We start from the raw sequence: 24175 nt of genomic DNA, 5'->3' as shown, positions 1-24175 counted from the left end.
AAGATATTCCATGCAAATGGAAATCAAAAGAAAGCTGGAGTAGCAATTCTCATATCAGACAAAATAGACTTTAAAATAAAGACTATTACAAGAGACAAAGAAGGACACTATATAATGATCAAGGGATCGATCCAAGAGGAAGGTATAACAATTGTAAATATTTATGCACCCAACATAAGAGCACCTCAATACATAAGGCAAATACTAACAGCCATAAAAGGGGAAATCGACAGCAACACAATCATAGTAGGGGACTTTAACACCCCACTTTCACCAATGGACAGATCATCCAAAATGAAAATAAATAAGGAAACACAAGCTTTAAATGATACATTAAACAAGATGGACTTAATTGATATTTATAGGACATTCCACCCAAAAGCAACAGAATACACATTTTTCTCAAGTGCTCATGGAACATTCTCCAGGATAGATCATATCTTGGGTCACAAATCAAGCCTTGGTAAATTTAAGAAAATTGAAATCGTATCAAGTATCTTTTCCGACCACAACGCTATGAGACTAGATATCAATTACAGGAAAAGATCTCTAAAAAATACAAACACATGGAGGCTACACAATACACTACTTAATAACGAAATGATCACTGAAGAAATCAAAGGGGAAATCAAAAAATACCTAGAAACAAATGACAATGGAGACACGACGACCCAAAACCTATGGGATGCAGCAAAAGCAGTTCTAAGAGGGAAGTTTATAGCAATACAAGCCTACCTCAAGAAACAAGAAACATCTCAAATAAACAACCTAACCTTGCACCTGAAGCAATTAGAGAAAGAAGAACAAAGAAACCCCAAAGTTAACAGAAGGAAAGAAATCATAAAGATCAGATCAGAAATAAATGAAAAAGAAATGAAGGAGACAATAGCGAAGATCAATAAAACTAAAAGCTGGTTCTTTGAGAAGATAAACAAAATTGATAAATCATTAGCCAGACTCATCAAGAGAAAAAGGGAGAAGACTCAAATCAATAGAATTAGAAATGAAAAAGGAGAAGTAACCACTGACACTGCAGAAATAAAAACGCTCATGAGAGATTACTACAAGCAACTCTATGCCAATAAAATGGACAACCTGGAAGAAATGGACAGATTCTTAGAAATGCACAACCTGCTGAGACTGAACCAGGAAGAAATAGAAAATATGAACAGACCAATCACAAGCACTGAAATTGAAACTGTGATTAAAAATCTTCCAACAAACAAAAGCCCAGGACCAGATGGCTTCACAGGCGAATTCTCTCAAACATTTAGAGAAGAGCTAAACCTATCCTTCTCAAACTCTTCCAAAATATTGCAGAGGGAGGAACACTCCCAAACTCATTCTACGAGGCCAAGATCACCCTGATACCAAAACCAGACAAAGATGTCACAAAGAAAGAAAACTACAGGCCAATATCACTGATGAACATAGATGCAAAAATCCTCAACAAAATACTAGCAAACAGAATCCAACAGCACATTAAAAGGATCATACACCATGATCAAGTGGGGTTTATTCCAGGAATGCAAGGATTCTTCAATATACGCAAATCAATCAATGTGATACATCATATTAACAAATTGAAGGAGGAAAACCATATGATCATCTCAATAGATGCAGAGAAAGCTTTCGACAAAATTCAACACCCATTTATGATAAAAGCCCTGCAGAAAGTAGGCATAGAGGGAACTTTCCTCAACATAATAAAGGCCATATATGACAAACCCACAGCCAACATTGTCCTCAATGGTGAAAAAATGAAACCATTTCCACCTAGATCAGGAACAAGACAAGGTTGCCCACTCTCACCACTATTATTCAACACAGTTTTGGAAGTGTTAGCCGTAGCAATCAGAGAAGAAAAAGAAATAAAAGGAATCTAAATTGGAAAAGAAGAAGTAAAGCTGTCACTGTTTGCAGATGACATGATACTATACATAGAGAATCCTAAAACTGCTACCAGAAAACTACTAGAGCTAATCAATGAATTTGGTAAAGTAGCAGGATACAAAATTAATGCACAGAAATCTCTTGCATTTCTATACACTAATGACGAAAAATCTGAAAGTGAAATTAAGAAAACACTCCCATTTACCATTGCAACAAAAAGAATAAAATATCTAGGAATAAACCTACCTAAGGAGACAAAAGACCTGTATGCAGAAAATTATAAGACACTGATGAAAAAAATTAAAGATGATACAAATAGATGGAGAGATATACCATGTTCTTGGATTGGAAGAATCAACATTGTGAAAATGACTCTACTACCCCAAGCAATCTACAGATTCAATGCAATCCCTATCAAACTACCACTGGCATTTATCACAGAACTAGAACAAAAAATTTCACAATTTGTATGGAAACACAAAAGACCCCGAATAGCCAAAGCAATATTGAGAACGAAAAATGGAGCTGGGGGAATCAGGCTCCTGGACTTCAGATTATAACACAAAGCTACAGTAATCGAGAAAGTGTGGTACTGGCACAAAAACAGAAATATAGATCAATGGAACAGGATAGAAAGCCCAGAGATAAACCCACGCACATACGGTCACCTTATCTTTGATAAAGGAGGCAAGAATATACAATGGAGAAAAGACAGCCTCTTCAATAAATGGTCCTGGGAAAATTGGACAGATACATGTAAAAGTATGAAATTAGAATACTCCCTGACACCATACACAAAAATAAACTCAAAATGGATTAAAGACCTAAGTGTAAGGCCAGACACTATCAAGCTCTTAGAGGAAAACATAGGCAGAACACTCTATGACATAAATCACAACAAGATCCTTTTTGACCCAGCTCCTAGAGAAATGGTAATAAAAACACAAATAAACAAATGGGACCTAATGAAACTTAAAAGCTTTTGCTCAGCAAAGGAAACCATAAACAAGACCAAAAGACAACCCTCAGAATGGGAGAAAATATTTGCAAATGAAGCAACTGACAAAGGATTAATCTCCAAGATTTACAAGCAGCTCATGCAGCTCAATAACAAAAAAACAAACAACTCAATCTAAAAATGGGCAGAAGACTTAAATAGACATTTCTCCAAAGAAGATATACAGATTGCCAACAGACACATGAAAGAATGCTCAACATCATTAATCATTAGAGAAATGCAAATCAAAACTACAATGAGATATCATCTCACACCGGTCAGAATGGCCATCATCAAAAAATCTAGACACAGTAAATGCTGGAGAGGGTGTGGAGAAAAGGGAACACTCTTGCACTGTTGGTGGGAACGTAAATTGATACAGCCACTATGGAGAACAGTATGGAGGTTCCTTAAAAAACTACAAATAGAACTACCATACGACCCAGCAATCCCACTACTGGGCATATACCCTGAGAAAACCATAATTCAAAAAGAGTCATGTACCAAAATGTTCATTGCAGCTCTATTTACAATAGCCAGGACATGGAAGCAACCTAAGTGTCCATCATTGGATGAATGGATAAAGAAGATGTGGCACATATATACAATGGAATATTACTCAGCCATAAAAAGAAATGAAATGGAGGTATTTGTAGTGAGGTGGATGGAGTTAGAGTCTGTCATACAGAGTGAAGTAAGCCAGAAAGAGAAAAACAAATACAGTATGCTAACACATATATATGGAATCTAAGGGAAGATAAAGGTCATGAAGAACCTAGTGGCAAGAGGGGAATAAAGACACAGACCTACTAGAGGATGGACTTGAGGATATGGGGAGGGGGAGGGGTAAGATGTGACAGGGTGAGAGAGTGGCATAGACATATATACACTACCAAAGGTAAAATAAATAGCTAGTGAGAAGCAACCGCATAGCACAGGGAGATCAGCTCGGTGCTTTGTGTCCACCTAGAGGGGTGGGATAGGGAGAGTGGGAGGGAGGGAGATGCAAGAGGGAAGAGATATGGGAACATATGTATATGTATAACTGATTCACTTTGTTATAAAGCAGAAACTAACACACCATTGTAAAGCAATTATACTCCAATAAAGATGTTTAAAAAATAAATTAATTAAATAAATAAAATAAAGCGGAACAGCAAATAAGACCACAAAAAAAAAAAAAAAGAGTTGTAGATGGGTTAGAATAATCACTTCAGATAAAATAAGAAATGGTTAAGTTAATTTGTACATTATTTCTTTCCTTCATTCCTTCATTGTCTTAATAAATATTTATGCAGATGTACTATATACCAGGCACTGTGTTCTATTCTAGGTTTAGAAAGTTAAAAAGGAAAGAATTATGCTGCATTGATCAGAACATAATTTTCAATAGCTTAACAGAATAATCATGCATTTCTTGCTTATGTCTAGGTCTGACAAGATGTTTTGGATGTGCTGATTCAGAGATCATAGTCTCCTTGGAATCCACGCCTGGATACGCCACACTTAGCAGGCTCATAGGCAAAGAGAACAAGGGAGAAGAGGATACCACAGGATGTTCTGTGTCCAGGCCTGGAAGTGGTCTACTATTCCACTCGCCAGAATCCAGTTGTGTAGCCCGACTGCAATGACAAGGGAGGCTAGGAAAAATAAGCTCCAGTATGTGCTGGAAGAGAAAATGAAATTGCCAGAAATTGCCAGTCCCTGCACACAGGGAATTTTCAATGATATATATAATCATAAGACAATACAAAGATTAGTTCCAGGCTCCTAGTGTTGCTTTCTATAACTATTTGTTGGGTGAATAAGTGAATTCAGAGAGGGACCAGAAGATAGGGTTTGGGGAGGTGAGGTGAAGAAAATAGTGGGAAGAGTTGTAAGAAGTTGGATAGGTTTTCAGTGTTTTTCAATGGGGGACTTTCTTAGAAGTTTGGGTCAGACAATTCCTCATTATCTTAACTCCCCTTTGCATTAAGGACAGTAGCTCCAGGGTGCTATAATAGTTATACTTCCATTGCACTTACTATGTGACAAGCATTGTTAAGAATGATTTCTGTATATTTAACACATGTAATCTTCACAGTAATCTTATGAGATAAATATTCTTAGTCCCATAATAATAAGAAAATCAAGGCACATGTTAAGTAACTTGCCAGTCACACGTCAGTCATTGTGACAATGAAAACACTCCCCAACATTTCCAAATGCTGCATAAGGATAGAGTTCTAACTTGGTTGACAAGAACCAAATATAATTCCACTGTCATCTGGCTTCAATTATTGAAGCTGAGAACTCAGTGGATCATGTATATTGAGGTGATCTGGCTACTTTTAAGATCTTGCCTTTGGTATTTTGAAATTTCACTACCATGTGCTTATGGAGTGTATTTCTTTTTATATATTCTTCATTGGATTCATTGGTCTTCTGAGTCCTGAGGATTGATATCTTTTTATCATTTCCAGAAAAATTTCAGCCATTATCTCTTTTAAGTTCCCTCCCCTATTCTCTACATTTTCTCTCTGTGGAACTTCCATTAAATGTGTGTAGGTTTTCTCCCTCTACCTCCTATGTTCCTGATCTATTTCTTTGGTATCCTTGTGTCTCTAGTTTGCATTTTTGAGTTTCTTTAGCTCTACCATCTCCCAGTTTACTAATTTTCTTTTCAGCCATTTCCAATCTGGTATGTATCCAAAACATTGAGTTTCTAATGTCAAGATTATATTTTTCATTTTTGAAATTTATTTTACTACTTTTCACAAATTTGCTTAATCAATTGTTCTTTTATCATACTTTGAATTATTTTATATCTTTAAACATACTTAATTCTCCCTTGTTATCAGTTCTTATATCTGTAGTTTTAAAGAAGTGAATATAGTAGTTTGTTGTTTCTGTTGACTCTCACCCCTAGTACCTTGTTTTTATGTGTGTTTACTAACTTTTTATTGTGAGCTGATTTTCCTTGGAGCTTTCCCTGTGAGATTTCTTTGACAACCAAGTTCAACTTGTTTTCCTCCAGAGAGCACAACTATCTGGAAGTGCTTTAAAGTAAAATATTTTTGAGTGGGTGTTGGGGGTAAAAAAATCATGTGAATGCAGGCTTAAGGTTAGGAATTATTAGAACTTTTCTTTTTTTCTGTCTTCACAGAGTGTGACAGGTATATCTCTCTGTGAGAATGGTTAATTTTTTCCTATGTCACCTAATGAGAATATTGTCCTTTTTTATTTTTAAATAGATCTTTATTGGAGTATAATTGCTTCACAATACTGTGTTAGTTTCTGTTGTACACCAAAGCGAATCAGCCATATGCATACATATGTCCCCATATCTCCTCCCTCTTGAGCTTCCCTCCCGTCCTCCCTATCCCACCCCTCTAGGTCATCGCAAAGCACTGAGCTGATCTCTCTGTTCTATGCTGGAGAATATTGTCTTTTAAGTGTCCAGATTTTATGCCAGGGTTTAAACATCTACCCTAGTCAGGGCCCCAGTTTTTTCTCTTTACCACACAGGTGGTCCATTAAAAGCCAGTGCCCACTTTCCACCTTCTTGGGTTTTTTTTGGCCTCTGAAGATTCCTTAATTCCTCTGCCAGCATTAATCAAGAATCCTTTTTGAAAAATATTTTATACAATATCGTGAGGTGTGTCCTACTAGGAAGGGTTCCTCTGAACCTCAGACTGCCATATTTCCAGCAACAAAAGTCAACGTTGAATGTTTTCTCAGAGACCAGACCTTAAAGTCTTTGCATGCTGTACATCGTAAGCCTGTTTATGTGAACTGGTGGATTATATAATATATTTTAGACTATTATAAATGAAAAAGCCACAAAAAGATTCCCTACAAAGGAACCGTAAATATAAAATATTAAAATACAAGCACAGGCAGACAAAAGGAAATTACAAAGCTGACTCTTCTCCTGCCCTTCTTTGACAACTATGTTAGGAGGTAAAAAGCAAATGATAATCTAATCGCATACGAGAGGAAGAGGTAGTCTAATAAAATTAGTCAAACAATCAGGAAGGCCACTTGAGACATGAATTTAAGCCATGATGTTTAGCAATAAACTCTGTGCTATGAGAGAATTATATTTTAAGGTATTAGATAATTATACTAACACACTTAGGTAATTTTATATGGAGGGAATACATACTTACATGCTTAGTTTTCTTTCTTTCTTTCTTTCTCTCTCTCTCTTTCTTTCTTTCCTTCTTTCATCTTGCTTTCTTGTTTTCTTTTCTATTTAAGCATAGCTAATTGTAAAACAAATCTTGGAGACCACTGTTATAATCAATTATCTTACATTTTTGTAGACAGTAAAGAGCTACTAAAGGTTTTGAGCCAAACAGTAACATAATTATATTGCTATTTAGAAAGATTAATTGTAAAATTTAGGGTGAATCTTAAGGAGCAAGACTGGTTTCTGATGATCTAACTTAATGTTCAGGACAGCTTCCTCTTTCTGTGTCCTCAATTATAGCTTGATGCTAGTTTCTAACAAACCTAAAAAGTGTGATTGGCAGTTAAATTGGAATTATCATCAATTATGTTATGTTAATGAGGTGACTTCCTTCACTGTGTTTTAAAAATCATGACCCAAAATAATTTATTTTAAAAAATTAACTGTGCTTCAGAGTCATGACCAAAAACACTTGATCAACTGTTCAAGCAGAACTTTTAAAAAATTATTGTCAGTAAGTCTGGCACACAATACAGTGTAATTAATTGAATATTATCAATAATTTCGCTTTAAGGTTATAATTGCTGTGGCCAGTGTACTGTGGTTCAAACTAAGAGAATGAAACTTCTAGCAGAAAATTTAGTAATTTTTTGTTTGTTTCTTTCTATATAGTATGTTTCATATTCATTCACAAGATTTCGTATTCATTTTCCTTTCTTTTGAGGAGATTAAAGACAGGAGATTAAGGACAAGTTTACCATATTTGTTCTCACAGCATCGCAGTGAGGTAAATAAATACATGTTCAACATCACAGTGTTGGATCTTCTTCCACATTATGATGTTCTTTTCCTCAGAGCAGCCCAGGAGAGTTGTAAGGTTGCATTGCTTTTATTGCCATGGTGCTCAGAGACTACATGTGTTGCTAAGGACCTCTGTCTTTTCTCTGGGAGAAAAGCTATAATTGATAGAAGAGTTCGAGTTGGAGAGATAAGAGAAAATAAAGATACTAAAAGGAAATGCCTCTAGAATTGATTTATTTTTATTTTTATTTTTTTCTTATAAATTTATTTATTTATTATTTATGTTTGGCTGCGTTGGGTCTTCGTGGCTGTGCGCAGGCTTTCTCTAGTTGCAGCGAGCAGGGGCTACTCTTCTTTGCTGTGCACGGGCTTCTCATTGCAGTGGCTTCTCTTGTTGTGTGTAGAGCACGGGCTCTAGGTGCGCGTGCTTCAGTAGTTGTGGCGCACGGGCTTAGTTGCTCCGCGGCATGTGGGATCTTCCCGGACCAGGGCTTGAACCTGTGTCTCCTGCATTGGCAGGTGGATCCTTAACCACGGCAACACCAGGGAAGTCCCAATTTTTTTTTTTTTAAAGATAAAAGAAAAAGGGGCCAGTGAAAGAGGTCTTGGCTTGAGTAAGCGTGTTTAATGTGGTAACAATGAGGGTGGTCACATTCTTGGTTAGTCATTAAGGATTTTGGAGGGCTAAGAATGAACAAAAGCAAACATAACCAAGGAAATCAAAAGGATAATTTACTGTCCAGAATGCATACACACACAATGTCAATGATTCTCGATCAATTAAATACACCCAAACATGTAGATCCAGGTCCTAAAAGCTAAGGTGTGTTATACAAAAGAGTGAAGCTGTAAGTAATAATTTCTGGACTACCCAGAAAATCAATGATAAAAATTTTTAAAAAGCTTTCAAGGGTCTAATAATGGCCCTTATTTTGGAAACCAAACTAAGTGATTATGGTATGTGTTAGCTAAGTAATGTGTGTGATTTTTCTTTCCCCAGTTTCCACCACTAAGGGTTATGCCCTCTGTGCGTTCTGTGGGTAAGTTTTCTTTATTGGGAACCAGAAGTGAACGATTTAATCATTATTTCCTTCTAACATGTAGGCAGAAACCATATTTGATATGCGTTTTTATCTCTAGAGTCTAGGACAGTACTTGACACCCAGGAGTAAGTGTTGAATGATTTTTCTTTAATGAATGATAACTTTTCATTACAATATTTCTCTCAGCCAAAATAATTACCCAATAGGTATGTTTTACTAACCAATTCTTTATAAAAAGTTGAGTAGCTTTGTAAAGGGTCTTTCTTGTTAGAGAGATCCTGTAAGGTCTCCATGCAGACATAAGGAATATAAAGACTTTACCAAATTCTGGCAGTTCACGTGAATGAAAGGAAGAGGTGTGGTGTGTTTATTCAGGCAAAACAATAATAATTGTCTGAAAAAATTAACCCCATAATAATTTTTTAAAAGAGGAAAATAACAAAAGTCAACATTAATACACAATTAATGATAGAACAGCATTCTGTTATCTTTCCTAAAGCAACTTATTCTTATTTTTCCTGTAAGGAGATACAGGATTGTCATGCCTGAATCCTAGATCAGCCATTTTCTAATTGGTGACCTTGGGTAAGTTACTTACTTTTTCTGTGCTTTGATTCTCTCCTGTGTACCATAGAGATTATAATAGTTCCAACTTTCTGGGGTCCTTGGAAGGAATAAATGAGAAAATATATTTGAAATATTTAGAAGACTGGACAGACTCACATGTAGTAGAGGCTCAATAAAGTTAGCTACTGTTACTATTCCTGAAACAACAATTTAGATAAACTTACCAATGAGCATTATTCATTAGAATCAAATGGCAAAGGAAACTTCTGAGCAAGTTAGTGCTTTACCATTTATGCACATTCTTTTTTCAAGGACTGAGAATATAACTTCACAGCACTGCATCAGATTAACTAACTTTGCCCAGAGAGAACTTACTACCCCACCATGCTCTGGACACAATGGCATAGTAGAAGCTATGATTCTTTCCTTCCCTGAACTCCTCACGTGTCTCTTGCCTCCTCTGCAAACTATAAATACCTGGGAGACAAAGATGGGCTTGATTTAATTCACCTCTGAATTCCAGAGCCTATCACAGTATCTGGCACTTTGCAAATGCTCACTAGATGTTTACTGAATGGATGATTAGCCATCACCCCATTTTAGCTCTCTTTTTGACTGTTCTCCTGAGCTCCAGAGGCACAGAACCATATACCAACTACATGTCTCCACTTGGATGTCCCAGCTACCTCACCTCACCAGGGTGATGCCTAGAGAGTTCCTCATTCTGCATTTTTGTCTTGGTGTCATGTAGCAGACACCGACAGCATGTGTCTTCAAAAGTATCACTGTTTCTTCACTGTCTCTGGAACTTGCATTTTCTCTCCATTGCACTGCAAGTTTCCTCGTCTCTTCGTGCCCTGCCTTTTGTTTTTACAGCCCTCTCTCCCCACTCCCAAGTCCAGTGCATTCTCCTGCCAAAGTATTCTTTCTAAAATGCAAATCTAACCACAACGCTTCTTTGTATCAAATCTTCCAATGTCATCCCAAGAAGTTTGGCTAAAATTTTAATTCTTTAGTATGGCATCGTAGGCACTTATTTTTTCTCCTCTCGATATCTAGCCTCTTCTTTCCCACACTCCAGCTCACCCAGACATTTGGGTGACTTGCAGTCTCTGAACAGGTCCTCTACTTTCACAGATTCAAGATTTGTATATATGCTGTTTTCACTGCTGGGGGCATTCTCCCCTTCCCTTTACCTGGTCAACTCTAAAGTTCTGTATCATCTCCTGTGGGAAACATTCTCTACTCTCTCCATTTGGATTCCGTTTCCCGTGTGCTCAACTCTAACACATTCCCAGTTGTATAACTGTCTTTTTACTTCCCTGCACCCAGTGTTAGACTGAATTCTTGAGGTCAGAATGAAAAGAGCACTAAATGGGGAGTCAAAAGAAGTAGCCTCTACTCTCAGCCTTGCTGTCAACTCTCGTCTTACTATAGACAAATTATGAATGACGGTGGACCTCAGCTTTTATTGTATTCATTACAGTGCTCACCTAGATTATCTTTACATGGAATTGCAATAATCCCATAGGGAATACTTTAAAAATACATTTGTGGTATCTTTTATTCTATTCATTTCTGCAAAAGCTGATTTCCATAAGACAAACCCACCTGGGCAATACTTATTGACTGCTAGTCACAATTGACAAGGAGACCAAGACCCAGCAACTCAGAGCAAAGCAATGTAGTCAGAAATATTCTTCTGCTCTCTGCCATATAATTTTCACCAACTAAAATAAGTATTGTAAAGGCCAAAACCAAACCAAACAAAAACAACCAAGAGCCTTATAATATATGAGCATAAGGTACAAAGAGGCAAAGCCAAGAAAGGAAGCCAGATACAGGCAGAAATTTATCAGGATGTGCCTGTATGATAATTTAGGGATTAAGAGCAATACTTTTAAAGTCAGACTTCCTGGGCTCAAATCCTAACTCCTTTATTTATTAGCTGTAACATATGGACAAGTTCTGAGCCTCATTTTCCTTGCTTATCAAATAGGGATAATAATAATAAAACATACCCCATAGTGATGTTGTGAGGATGAAATCAATTAATTCATATGAAGTCTTTATAAAATGCCTGGTGCCAGTAATTTATGAAGCTATAGGTATTAAGAGGAAATAAAGGACAGTAACTTAATCAAACCATAAAACGCAGCCACTGCATTTCAAAACAAAAAGCCAAACACGGTTTTCTGAAGAATTAATCTATTTAATCAGAGATTATTAGATAATACTGGTTGAAATATTGACCAGAATCATCCTTAATGTTGGCATTCTGCCTAGCCTGCCAGTAGTTGTATGTTTGCCCTAAGCTACGTTACAGAAGAGTGTAATATTTGGAAAACAAAAAAAGCAGAACCCTTAAGATAAGTATCACTGACCAAGAATTGAAACCTTACTTCTGCACCAAGCCTTTTGAATTTAGTTGGATAGTAATCACTTTATGTATGATCAGAATTAAAAATACATTTACATTAATAAAAATACCTATAACCTGCTGAAATTACATTAAATGGTTCATAACAGAAAATTGTTCAAATAAAAACAAAATCAAACTAAACTTTTCAGCAATGTATTAACTTAGACTTACTGCAAAATACCTTATGGCCTATCATGAAAAAATCTTGGAAAGCAACATTCTGAGTCAGTGACAGATAACAGTTGGGGTCAGTTTTACATTAAAAACATACACCTGGTTGGTTTAAGAATCTACTTGAGGTATTTGACAATAATCTCCTGGATCATAGGACAATCAACTCTGTATTGAACATTGATCCCAACGGGCTAGAACTGAACATCACTTCAGCTGTGTACATACCTTGGCCTGAACATGGACATTGAACCATTAACCAGTTTTCCATACAAATATTTTTTGTAAGATTTGGACATCAAATAAAGTCCAATGTGTTTCAATTGAAACAGTCATATGGTATCTCTAGAGGAATAGTTTGGCAAATACAAATGTAAGTATTGAACACATATGCTAGAAAGGCAATAGGCATTTTCTTGGAGCTAAGGATATGAGTTTTAATTCAAAACGGAGCTCAATTTAAGCAGTTTATTTATTCATTTATTTTAATGAATCAGTAAGGACAAGAGTTATATTTTATGTAGCCAATAAATGTTATCCTTCAAAACCAAGCCAAAGACACTCAGAAAGATTTTGGCAGGAACGTAAGAACCACTGGTATGGTAGTCTCTCAAGACTCAAACCAAATAACATATGATGAAAGTTCAAACTCAGTCTGGAGAATATTTTCAAGCTTGGTTTTGTTCAGGATGAACTTTTAAAGTATTTCTTTTTGTGGTAAAATATATATAACATATATATATATATAAATTTACCATTTTAGCCATTTTAAAGTGTACAGTTCAGTGGTATTAAGTACATTCACATTGTTGTGCAACAATCACCACCATCCACCTCCAGAAATTCTTCATCATCTCAGTGAATGAGTAGTTTTAGAATATATACAGGTTTGGCTTTTTCCAAATGGATTCCCTAAAAATGTCTTTTTAAAGAAACTTTTGATGACTTCACAGTTCCTTAAAAGAATGTGTATCTGAGTTCGCAGTATAAGTTGTTTGTTCAAATGCATGCTCTGCTCATTCTGTTCTTTAATTGTCTACTTGGGAGCGCTGGAAAACAGCCCTACTGGGAATAGATGCAAAGCAGTGTTGATGAGCAGAAAGTTACCTTGGATTATATTTACATCCAATGCGAAGCAGTGTAAGCATTCCGCAGTGTAAAAATAGTGATATCAATTATGCACATGAGTGATCACTATTCCACTTTATCAAATAATTTCTAGACCTACTATCATAGTGGTCCTATTTTTTAAAAGCTACATCTGAAGAAATTGAGAAAAAAGAGAACACCAATGGTTTGACGTGTCCAACTCTCCTACCAAGCTAGATAATCATATCTTTCATTTCAAGATGACAGCAGGTCTCTAAATATTATGTATAGAATGGAATTAATAGAGTTAATATATGACTTCTCAAGTTGGAGGAAAGCTTTGTGCTTTGAGTTGAGCTTGGAACAGGCATTATAATATTACTGAATTGGCTGTAGAGTTGGTGAGATTACCTTGATTCTGAATCTAATTTAGGGGCCAGTTCATAGAGATTGAGGATTCTTAGATGACATGAACCGTAACACCTACAGAGCTCAAGTATGTCAAGAAATTGAATTTCCAGACCATTCCTACTCAGAGGGACTCCTTAGGTGTGTAATTCTTTTTTTAAAAAAATTAATTAATTAATTAATTTTTGGCTGCTTTGGGTCTTCATTGCTGTGCGCGGGCTTTCTCTGGTTGCGGCAAGCGGGCTTCTCATTGTGGTGGCTTCTCTTGTTGCAGAGCACGGGCTCTAGGCGCGCGGGCTTCAGTAGTTGTGGCACGTGGGCTCAGTAGTTGTGGCTCACGGGCTTAGTTGCTCCGTGGCATATGGGATCTTACCGGACCAGGGCTCAAACCCCTGTCCCCTGCATCGGCAGGCGGATTCTCAACCACTGCGCCACCAGGGAAGTCCCGGTGTGTAATTCTTGAAGGAAGGGATCTTGTCAGCCTTGTTCATCTCTGTACCACTGATTTCTGGAACAGTGCCAGTCACACAGAAGGAACTCAAGAAATGTTTCTAGAATGAAAGAATAAACCCTTACCCACCTCCGCACATACACACACATCTCTTGATACCACCGGCATGAGGGTACAAATGAGATAACATTAACATTAATTTTGCAAATTTAACAGGTTCAGTGCTTCCTCTGTCTGACTGATTTATTAGCCTCCCTCTCCCCAAGTCTCCTGCAGTTTTTGTAGGTGTCCCTAACATGTGCCTCACTTGTGTATAAGAAGTCTACTCCAGCTCTTCTGACCTGGCTTCCCTGTTGCTGCTTCCTGTGGCACAAACAACTTGAGGGAGTGTCTCTTTATTCTCTTTGCTGTGGCTGAACAATGAGAGAATGTGAGCACGGTGCTGCCCTTGAAAAGAGTGCTTGTCCTGATGCTTCCGTGGCTGAAAAATCTTGAGTGTGCCGAATGGCAGAGTGTATATTTCAGTTTTCTGAGCACTGGAGCCATGCGGCATCCCACAAGGAAATAGGGAGAATCCTTCTTTCACGCCAACTTGATGTTACACTTGGACGCTAGGAATCCACAAAGCCTATCTGATTTTCTTCAGTGTCCACTAGTACAAACATGTCTTACTTGTACAAAAAGGTTCTCAGTTACTGCATTAGTTCTTCCTTGCCGCTGCACGTGTAAGTGAAAGTGCACTGCATTTAAGCCAGACCAGTTTCCCTCCTGCTGTCTTGTTTAGATTTTTTTTTTCTCTTGGCGACATTCTTTGTTTTTATTTTTCTCCATTTAATGTTCCCAAAGAGAGCTTTTGCTATCCATCTGCACTTTAAAATTAATAAAGCTTTCTTTCTTTCTTATTTTTTTAGATAAAACATGCAAATAGATTTCTTCCCGTTTCCTAATGGATTGTTTTGTGCGTCTTCCTGGGTACATCTACTCCACTCTGGAGGTCACAGCCATGAGGGACTCTGTGCCCATTATTAAGCTAATGTCTCCCAGCTACAGACCCACCCTTCTTTACTCAGCTGGAAGTGGACTGGGGTTGGTTGAACCACCTCTTTCCTTGGCCAGCTAGTGGCCTATTAGGTTCTGCCAAGAGCGGGCACGAGAGGGAGACTTCACACCGGAGGAGGAAGGAGGCACTTACAGTTTCCTGTTTCTTCTTGTTGGCTGTACCTCTGAGTGTCCTCTAGCAACACTTCTTCACTCTGAAAGTGGCAGTCCGTTCCAGTAGTAGCCCTTGATTCCAGGTCCTGGTTTTTGGAACACTCACAGGACCAGCCTCACTCTCCCCCCTCAGGGACACTAACTCCAGCTGACTGCCCCCCCACCCCCCCACCCCCCCAACACTCCTCAGAGGTCTGTGTTCCCAGCTCCATGGCCTTAAGGGTCTGAGTTTCAGCAACATGGACATTTGCTTCAAGCTTATAAGTTTAAATAACCTCTTTCCCTTTGTTCCTCCAGGCCAGAAGTGGTAACTGCTTCCTGCATATGCTAACTCCATGGTATTCTAAGGTAATTTTTTGCCTTTTTGGTCCCTCAGTAACTAGTGAGTATTTCTATTTCTTAAATTCTCTCTGTTAAGATAACTGGTGTGTGGTCTCCTGATCGGACTCTGACTGACCCTGTCTCCCTCTTGTCGATGACTTCAATGCCTTTGTAACTGGCTTATCTTGCTATTTACCCTGAGTACGCTGGTTTCATGTTTGCTCTCAAAATACCAAATTTAGCCTGATGGTCAATATTAATCTCAAAATGACTGACTGTGACGGTTAATTTTATGTGTCAGATTGACTGCACCACAGGGTGCCTAGTATTTGGACAAACATTATTCTAGGTATTTCTGTGAGGGTGGTTTTAGATGAGATTAACATTTAAATTGGTAAATTTTGAATAAAGCAGATTGCCTTACCTCATGTGGCTGGGTTCGTTCAATCAGTGGAAGGTCTGAATAGAACAAAAAAAACCACCAGCTTTCTTGAGCAAAAAAGAATTCTCCGGCAGATGGCCTTTGGACTTCATCTGCAGCACTGGCTCTTCTGATTCTATAGCAGGTGACCTTTGAACTGGAATTGCAGCATCAGCTCTCCTGGGTCTCCAGCCTGCCAGCCCAGCCTGAAGATTTTGGACTTTGCAGCCTCCATAATTGCATGAGCCAATTCCTTCTAATAAATCTCTTTAAATAAATAAATCCTATTGATTCTGTTTCTCTGGAGAACCTTAACTAATACAATAACTATTGGATATTTCTTGAAGAAATATTAACTGTTCTGGTTTTGCCTCTTATACACTCTGCTACATTGGCTGGTTTGCTGGAAGCTGTTACTTCTCTTGCCAAACTTGGTGACTATTTATGGACAAAGTGTTCCTGGAGTACCTCTTTTCTTGAAAAAGAGCAGTATATTTTCTATATGTTATTTTATTTTGAAATTTCTCCCCTTCTTGTAATTAGCAGACAGGATCACATTGATATTTAGAGAAAGAGCTTACAGCACTGTATTAGTCAGCTAGTGCTGCCATAATGCTGCATAACAAATTCTCAGTGGCTTAAAACAACAAACATTTTAGTATCCTCATTCACAAGTCTACAGGTCAGCTGGGGTGGCTCTGCTTCAGGCTTTCTGTGTTCATTCTGGGACCCCTGGCTACCCAGGGCATGATGTTATGGCAGAGAGCAGGAGAACAAAAGGGAAATCCAAACTGTGCAAGCACTTCTAAAACCTCTGGTTGTATCATGTCTGCTAGTATTACATTAGGCACAGGAAATCACATGGTGAAGTCCTAAGTCAAATGGAGGGAAATTACACTCTGTCTACTGTGAATCCACAAGGATGGGAAAGAATAATTCTATAGCACATATGTAACACATATAAAGAGATTCTTGCAAATTAATAAGAATTTTTTCCATCTTTTTAGATGGAAACCCTAATAGAAAAAATGTAGAAAATTCACAAAAGAAAAAATATAAATGACAAAGAAACATAGGATGTTCAACCTCTTCTGTAGTCAAAGACATGCTAATTTAAAACACTATAAGATGAAAGACCTGTACACTAGAAACTGTAAGGCATTGTTGAAAGAAATTGAAGAAGACACAAATAAATGGAAATATATTCCATGCTTTGGAAGAATTAACATTATTAAAATGTTACCTAAAGCAATCTATAGATTCAATACAGTCCCTATCAAACTTCCAGTGACATTTTTAACAGAAATAGAACAAAAAATTCTAAAATTTGCCTGGAACCACCAAAGACCCCAAACAACCAAGGCAATTCTGAGGAAAAAAAAATAAAAAATAAAGCTGGAGGTATCACACACCCTGATTTCAAGCTATATTACAAAGCTACAGTAATCAAAACAGCATGGTATTTGCAGAACAACAGAGAGATAACAACATAGGTCAATGGAACTGAATTAAGAGTCCAGAAATAAATCCACACATATGTGGGCAATTAATTTACGATAAAGGAGCAAAGAATAAACAATGAAGAAAGGATAGTTTCTTCAATAAATGGTGTTGGGAAACAAAAAATGAAATGATCACTATCTCACACTATAACACAAAAATCAACTCAAAATGAAATTAAAGACTTGAATGTAAGACCTGAAACCATAGAACCTTTAGAAGAAAACATAAGCAGTACGTTCTTTGACATCAGTCTTAGCAATATCTTTCTGCATGTGTCTCCTTAGGCAAGGGAAACAAAAGCAAAAGTAAGCAAATGGGACTACATCAAACCAAAAATCTTCTGCACAGCAAAGGAAACCCTCAACAATACCAAAAGACAAATCACTTAAAGAGAGGAGACATTTGCAAATTGCATATCCAATAAGGGATTAACATCCAAAATATCTAAAGAACTCATACAACTCAACAACAACAGAAAAAAGCTAATTAAAAATGGGCAGAGGACCTGAATAGACATTTTCCCAAAGAAGACATACAGATGGCCAACGGGCACATGAAAATATGTTCAACATTGTTAATCATTAGGGAAATGCAAATCAAAACCACAGTGAGATATCACCTCATGGCCATTAGAACGGCTGTTATAAAAAGGCAAGGAATAACAATGTTGGAGAGGATGTAGAGAAAAGGGAACCCTCACACACTGTTGATGGGAGTGTAAATAGGTATAGCCGCAGTGGAAAACAGTATGGAGATTCTCAAAAAATTAAGAATAGAACTATCATATGATCCTTCTATCCCACTTCTGGGTATTTATCTAAAGAAAATGAAAACACCAATTCAAAAAGATACATGCACCCTTATATTCATTATAGAATTATTAATAATAGACAAGATATGGAAACAACCTATGATCAATGGATGGATGAATAAAGAAGATGTGGTACATATATACAATGGAATTCTACTCAGCCGTAGAAAAGATGAAATCTTGCCATTTGTAACAACATGGATGGACCTTGAGTGTATTATGTTAAGTGAAATAAGTCAGACAAAGACAAATACCGTATGATTTCACTCATATGTGTATTTTAAAAAACAAACAAACAAAGAAACAGAAAACCAAAATAAATGAATTAGCCAAACCAAACAAAAACATGTGGGTACAGAGAATAGAGTAGTGGTTACCAAAGAAGGGGTAGGGGAGGAGGGAAAAATGGGTAAATGGGATCAACTGTATGGTAATGGGTAGAAACTAAATTTTTGGTGTTGATCATGCTGTAGTGTATACAGAAGTAGAAATATAATGTTGTCCACATGAAACCTATATGATGTTATAGACTAATGTTACCTCAATAAAACATAAATAAAATTGAGACATATCAATTTTTAAAAAGGGCAAGACTAAGCTATAGTTTTTAGACATGCCTAGTTGGATAATAAAACCACAAATATATGCAAGGAAGGATTACTATAAAAAGTAAGGATAGTGGTTACTTTTGAAGGGAAGGAGTATGTTAAGGGGAAATTACAGGGATTGGCTGACAAAGTTGTATTTCTTGATCTGTTTAGTAGTTAGGATTGTGTTTACCTTATTATAATGCACTAAGATGCACATTTGTTCTGTGTGGTTTTCTGTGTATGTATTTTACTGTACAATAAAAAGATTTTAAAAGTAAAAAACAAAACAAAAAACAACTATGAGATGTTTTTACTCATAAGATTGAAAAAGAATAAAATAATTAACATTAACTCATATTAGCTGGAGAATGAGTTTGTGCAACCTTTGTAGATGTCAGTCTGGCAATGGGTATTATCATTTTGAATGCATATAACCAGTTACTCAGCAATTCCCCTTCTAAAAATTAAAAAAAAATTGTGCAAAAATTTATGTACCAAATATTTACTATGGGAGAAAAGAAAAAATCGGCCAAACGAATTGAAGAAAAATTTTTGGTGTCTTGCTTTTGCCTGAATATTATCATTATATACATGGCAGAGCTAAATTGATCATTTCATCTGTGGTATATAATCACAAATTTTGCACAGTGACATAGAAGATTAAATTTACCAATAAAGTAACAAATTTACCACCACCAACATAATGAATTTCCTTTCTGCACTAAAAAATGTGCTTTTACTGTGAAATGTTAAAAAATATCTCTACAGGAAGGAAAAAATGAGATTAAAAATAAAGATAAAACAGAAAAAATGAAAAAAGAAAGGTTATCAGGCAACTCATTTTAACAAACTTTTTGGGTTTCATTGTGGGCCTTTGAAAAGGCTGACTTTTACAGCTTTTCACCCAGAGCTTGCAAACCTTAGCACTTAACACACTTTGTCAGAATCCTGTTTAGCAGATATTATGAAACTAGCATGGAAGGAAAAGATGTGCAGCATAATTGATGTTGAGCATTTTCCAGAAGTTTCTAGTAAAAAGTGACCTGAAGTGGTCGACTCAGGCTCATAATTCTGAGGGACTTCCCAGCCAGGCAAGCATGCAGTGGGGTGGTGGAGGGACAGCTCCCCAGTTGCCGCTAACAGGCTATGGGTCTGATAAGATCTGTATTACAGACTTCCTGTGTGCCTTAAACAGCCCTACAACTCTCACGATTATGAAATAAGCATACCAAATACTTGAACTGATTGCAATATTCTCACTTTCAATTTTTATGGAAATTATTTTCCAAAACTATATATCATAAAAATATTATTCAATAGTTAGAATACTTGATTCTCTGTCTCATACCTTGCATAGCCTCTGTTTCCCCAAGATTCTCTCCGCTCCTTTTGTTTTAAAGACAGAGGGGTTGGTGGTGGGCAGAGGTGGTTGAGAAAGAATAAGGCAACCAGGGCTCTAATGCTTTCTCTGCTGACTTTTGACCAATCCCCTTTTTTCTGCCCTGAATCTCAAGTTCACTTTTGTGGGTCCTGGGATCCTAGGGTCTCGTGGGTTCTTCAGGGTTATTGGGGTGGCATCTCCTCAATATATGTCCTTCTCCCCACCTTTAGGGAAACTTGGGTCATTACTTGACTACATGGATTTAATCAAGTGCCAGTCCCACAACTTGCTTCCTGTCTGCCACAATATTTTTTGAAATGTTTCCTATATGCTTGACTCCTCCCCTTTTTCTTGTCCTTTCTGACTATACCTTCTGTATACTTGCACCGCCTTTTTAGTCGGGCTTGGGGATATTAACAAGTGTTGTTAATATGTCAGGCTTAACCAGCTGTTTGAAAGAACAAGTCTGGAAATTTAAACGACAGGATTCAAACTAGCCGTGAATAATGAAAAAGAGAAAATTTTAAAAACTTCAAGTAAAGGATGTATAAGAATTTTGATTTTTCAGTTTCTGAAAAGGTGATCAATCCATACATTTAATTTGAGCACATCCACTATACAACTTTTAAGACAATGCACGAAAAAGCTTCAACACTTGTTTTTTAAATGTTTCTTTCTTTTGTGGTGGTGGTGGTGTGGAGTGGGTATGGTGGTGGTGGGACACATTTCTTTGAAAAGCACATTTTTCAGGAGTTTTGCTATCCTGATTCTTTGAATTTATAAATAGGGCTTAATGAATAGGATCCAAAGAATGAGAACTAGAACTAAACACTCAACTAGCTGAAGTTCAAACTTCACTTTTTGAAGTTCATAGGGTGTTAAAAGATGCCTTTGATTTCGGTAAAAGATAAAAGATGGTTTTGATTTTTTTTTTAAAAAGAATGTAATACTTTGCATCTGCTAAAACTGATAAAACGAACCACGAACAGCGACTTAATCTTGGTAGCTGATATTCATCTGAGCACAGTTTTGCTCAAGCTGGGTAACTGAAGAGACTTTGCTGTTGTCCAGAGCACACGTCTCTCATCTGCTGTTTTAAAACGGAAAACAAGTAGAAAGTTAAAATTGAGGTAGGATTACCACTACATTCAAATAAATAAAATAAAAGACAAAGATTTGACTCTGAACACTTACAAAAACATAGTAGCATATTAACATGAAGTTTAAGTCAATATAACATAGTTTCATATGAATTTCTATTTATTTGTAGAAAAGAAACCTGGCTTTTCAAATTGAGCCTCACCAAATCTCTGCAGTTAGCAAGTCTCCATTAATTTAAGATCTGCTCCTTACTCTGGGCTTTTGGGAAATGGAATTAGGTCACTCAATATTTCATGAACCACTAAAAAACCAAAATATAATTTATTAGAATATACTAAAAATACACTTGCCAAATAAATCACAAAATTACTGTCAGTTATTTAGCAAATCTTCTTTCCAAGTGTTGCATCAAATTATAGAGAACTGGGTCCTTTTAACAAATAGCATAACCAGTAGAGGGATAAATTTGCATGGGAAAGGGAATACTTGCACCTGTCTATCAAAGCATCTTTTATCTAAGATAGAGATGGAAACCTGAAAACTGTCTTACACAGATTTTTCTTTTAAAGTGTTCTTACCAGACACCCAAAAGCACGTGTTATAAAAAAAAAAAAAATCTTTACTGGAGACATCTAATAGGGCTGGTACCAGTGTTCAATACATGTCGGTTGTGTGAATGTCAATTGAGCGATAATCTCATGTTAATTACTCATTTCTTTGTGCTTTTCATTCCTTGGTTAAACACAAGTATTTGATTGAGGCAGGTTGCTCTCTTTGAAAGAAATAGAACTTTGAGAGGAAAACAAATGGATTTTGAAAAGGAAGTGAATAGACAAATGGTCAAAACCACCCTTGCAAGCAATTAAACAAAAATGCTGTGATCACAGCACCGTGGTGCCTGACATTGTTACATGGGCCATAGGGACCATTTTAACATTTAGGAAGCATTCAATTCTTTTCAGAATCACATTTATCTATCTTCTTTCAGTTGTGACATCAGTCTACAGATGTCAAATTTTTACCATTTATATAAATTCTTCGAAACCCCAGGCCTTAGAGACAATTCTGGATCTTTTCCTCCAGACTATGGTGTTACATCCTAATTGAGGCCTGTAGCTTCCCATGAGCTATTGAAACTGATTATATTAACAAGATGTACATACTGCCAGGAAACATACCATTTCCAGCCTTTGTGGACTAAGTTCCAGCATTTAACAACTGATGTTTTCTCTCCATATGGCTCAGGCTCGTGAAGGACCAAAGTAGTCGTGTAGCAAAACTGTATCTTGGAGGCCAGAAAAAATTTTTTAGCATAACTTTGTTTATTGTTTTCTGGATCTTTCTGTTCCTTTGCTATAGATGAAAACTGCTTCTCCTTTGCTTATAAAAACTGTATTTATGTTTATATTCTTGTATAAGTCTGTGCTCCAAGGATTGAAGCTTCATCTAATTTCTGTATTCATCACTTAGAATTCTCCTTTCACTGGAGCTCTGTTTCCCTTGTAGACACAGGACAGCAGATGTTAGTTGTGTCAGCAAAACCAAGATTTCCTGGTTTCCTTTGTTCTAAGCAATTTCCTCACCTTGCATTACAGGCCAGTTTGAAAGATTCTGTTAGAAATCCTACATGTTTCATACAAAGGCATGCAAAATCAATTTCTAGAATGAAATGGTAAAGAAAACCAAAACAAAAACATGCTTAAGAGAAAGAATTTAGATCAGAAGTTTGCTTGATATGTATGGCCAGGCTAAAGATAGTTAAATAATCCTAAGAAATAGTATCAGCAAATTATAGAAGCCTGATAGAGTAAGAAATATAAATAACAAATACATAAGTAACATACACATAAATATTTTTAAAATTTATTTAATTAATATATATATAAAACTGTATTTCTAATATATTTATAAATACATTTATATTTATATTAAATAATAATATAATAGAAATATATGTATTATAAATATATATTTATTATATATTTCATTCTAGTGATGTATTTATGAGACCATCTAATGCAGTGATTAATAGCAAAGACTCTGAAGGCACTCTAGCTGGCTAAAATATTGGCTCTGCTGCTGTGAGAATTTGACAAATTAAAACATTAGTACTAGGTACATGATTAGCACAAATAATCAGTGTTTGCTGTTATTAGTCCTTTGTAGAGTCCTGGAAATTTTTGGATACATTCTTCTCCAAAATCTTGTTTTGCTAGATTTCGTGAGAAAAACACACCTCTTTGCATTAATATGTTTTCAAAATATGTAAAAAATCCAAATATGCAAATCATTTTAATAGATACAGCTTGGTTGCTTGCTTCTCAATAAGTTCTAGGAAAGGGTTTACTGTCACCAAAAAATTCTCCCTAAATTACACTCCTGTCTGCATTACTTTAGTGCCTGTAAATAGGAAATCCATCCCTGGGATTATCAGAGAGGGTGACCTACCTTTGATCTGAGTATCTTGCCTTTGCTGCTAGATTAGAGGACAAAATAGCTTGTGTCCTTGTAACCCTCAATCCAGAACTTTGTGTCCTTTTGGACTTAGTTTTCATGTAAGACAGAGAAATGTCTTCAGGGAAAAATTATGTTATTGAACAATAGAGCAGAAAGTGACTTTGGAGGTCACGTGGCCTACTCTTACTTTCCTAGAACTGACATTCTGAGAAGAGGTGAACTGTTTTGTGTTTACGTGACAGGGTGAAGGCAGAGGTGGGATTTAATGCATGGTCCTTCCTTTTACAGTGTGTGTTGTGATGATACAGAGGGGACAGGAATTAAATCTGGAAAAATCTTGAAAAACAAGTTAACTTACTCTG

At 36.5% G+C, this 24175-nt stretch overlaps 1 protein-coding gene across 11 annotated transcripts in view; it reads left to right on the top strand.

The window, feature by feature from the left end:
• Nucleotides 1–24175, top strand: part of HPGDS (hematopoietic prostaglandin D synthase) — a 167286-nt gene that overhangs the window by 96184 nt on the left and 46927 nt on the right. For 3 of the 11 annotated variants that reach the window (XM_082391792.1, XM_082391787.1, XM_082391793.1), the window contains exons 2-4: nt 4322–7851; nt 9434–13706; nt 15526–15576. The exons of 1 other annotated variant lie outside the window; for it this stretch is intronic. In XM_082391792.1, the coding sequence (XP_082247918.1) occupies nt 15553–15576 (24 nt within the window). In that variant the 5' untranslated portion in view covers nt 4322–7851; nt 9434–13706; nt 15526–15552. Of the gene's footprint in view, nt 1–4321; nt 7852–8299; nt 9034–9433; nt 13707–15525; nt 15577–24175 lie in introns of those variants that run through there. 7 more of the 11 variants (XM_082391794.1, XM_082391800.1, XM_082391797.1 and 4 more) reach the window with 5 other exon arrangements.

The sequence above is a fragment of the Balaenoptera borealis genome (genome assembly GCF_965194805.1).
Source record: "Balaenoptera borealis genome assembly, chromosome: 4".
NCBI lineage: Eukaryota > Metazoa > Chordata > Mammalia > Artiodactyla > Balaenopteridae > Balaenoptera > Balaenoptera borealis.
The sequence above is the reverse complement of the archived record's forward strand: the minus strand, read 5'-3'. Positions and strand labels throughout refer to the sequence as shown.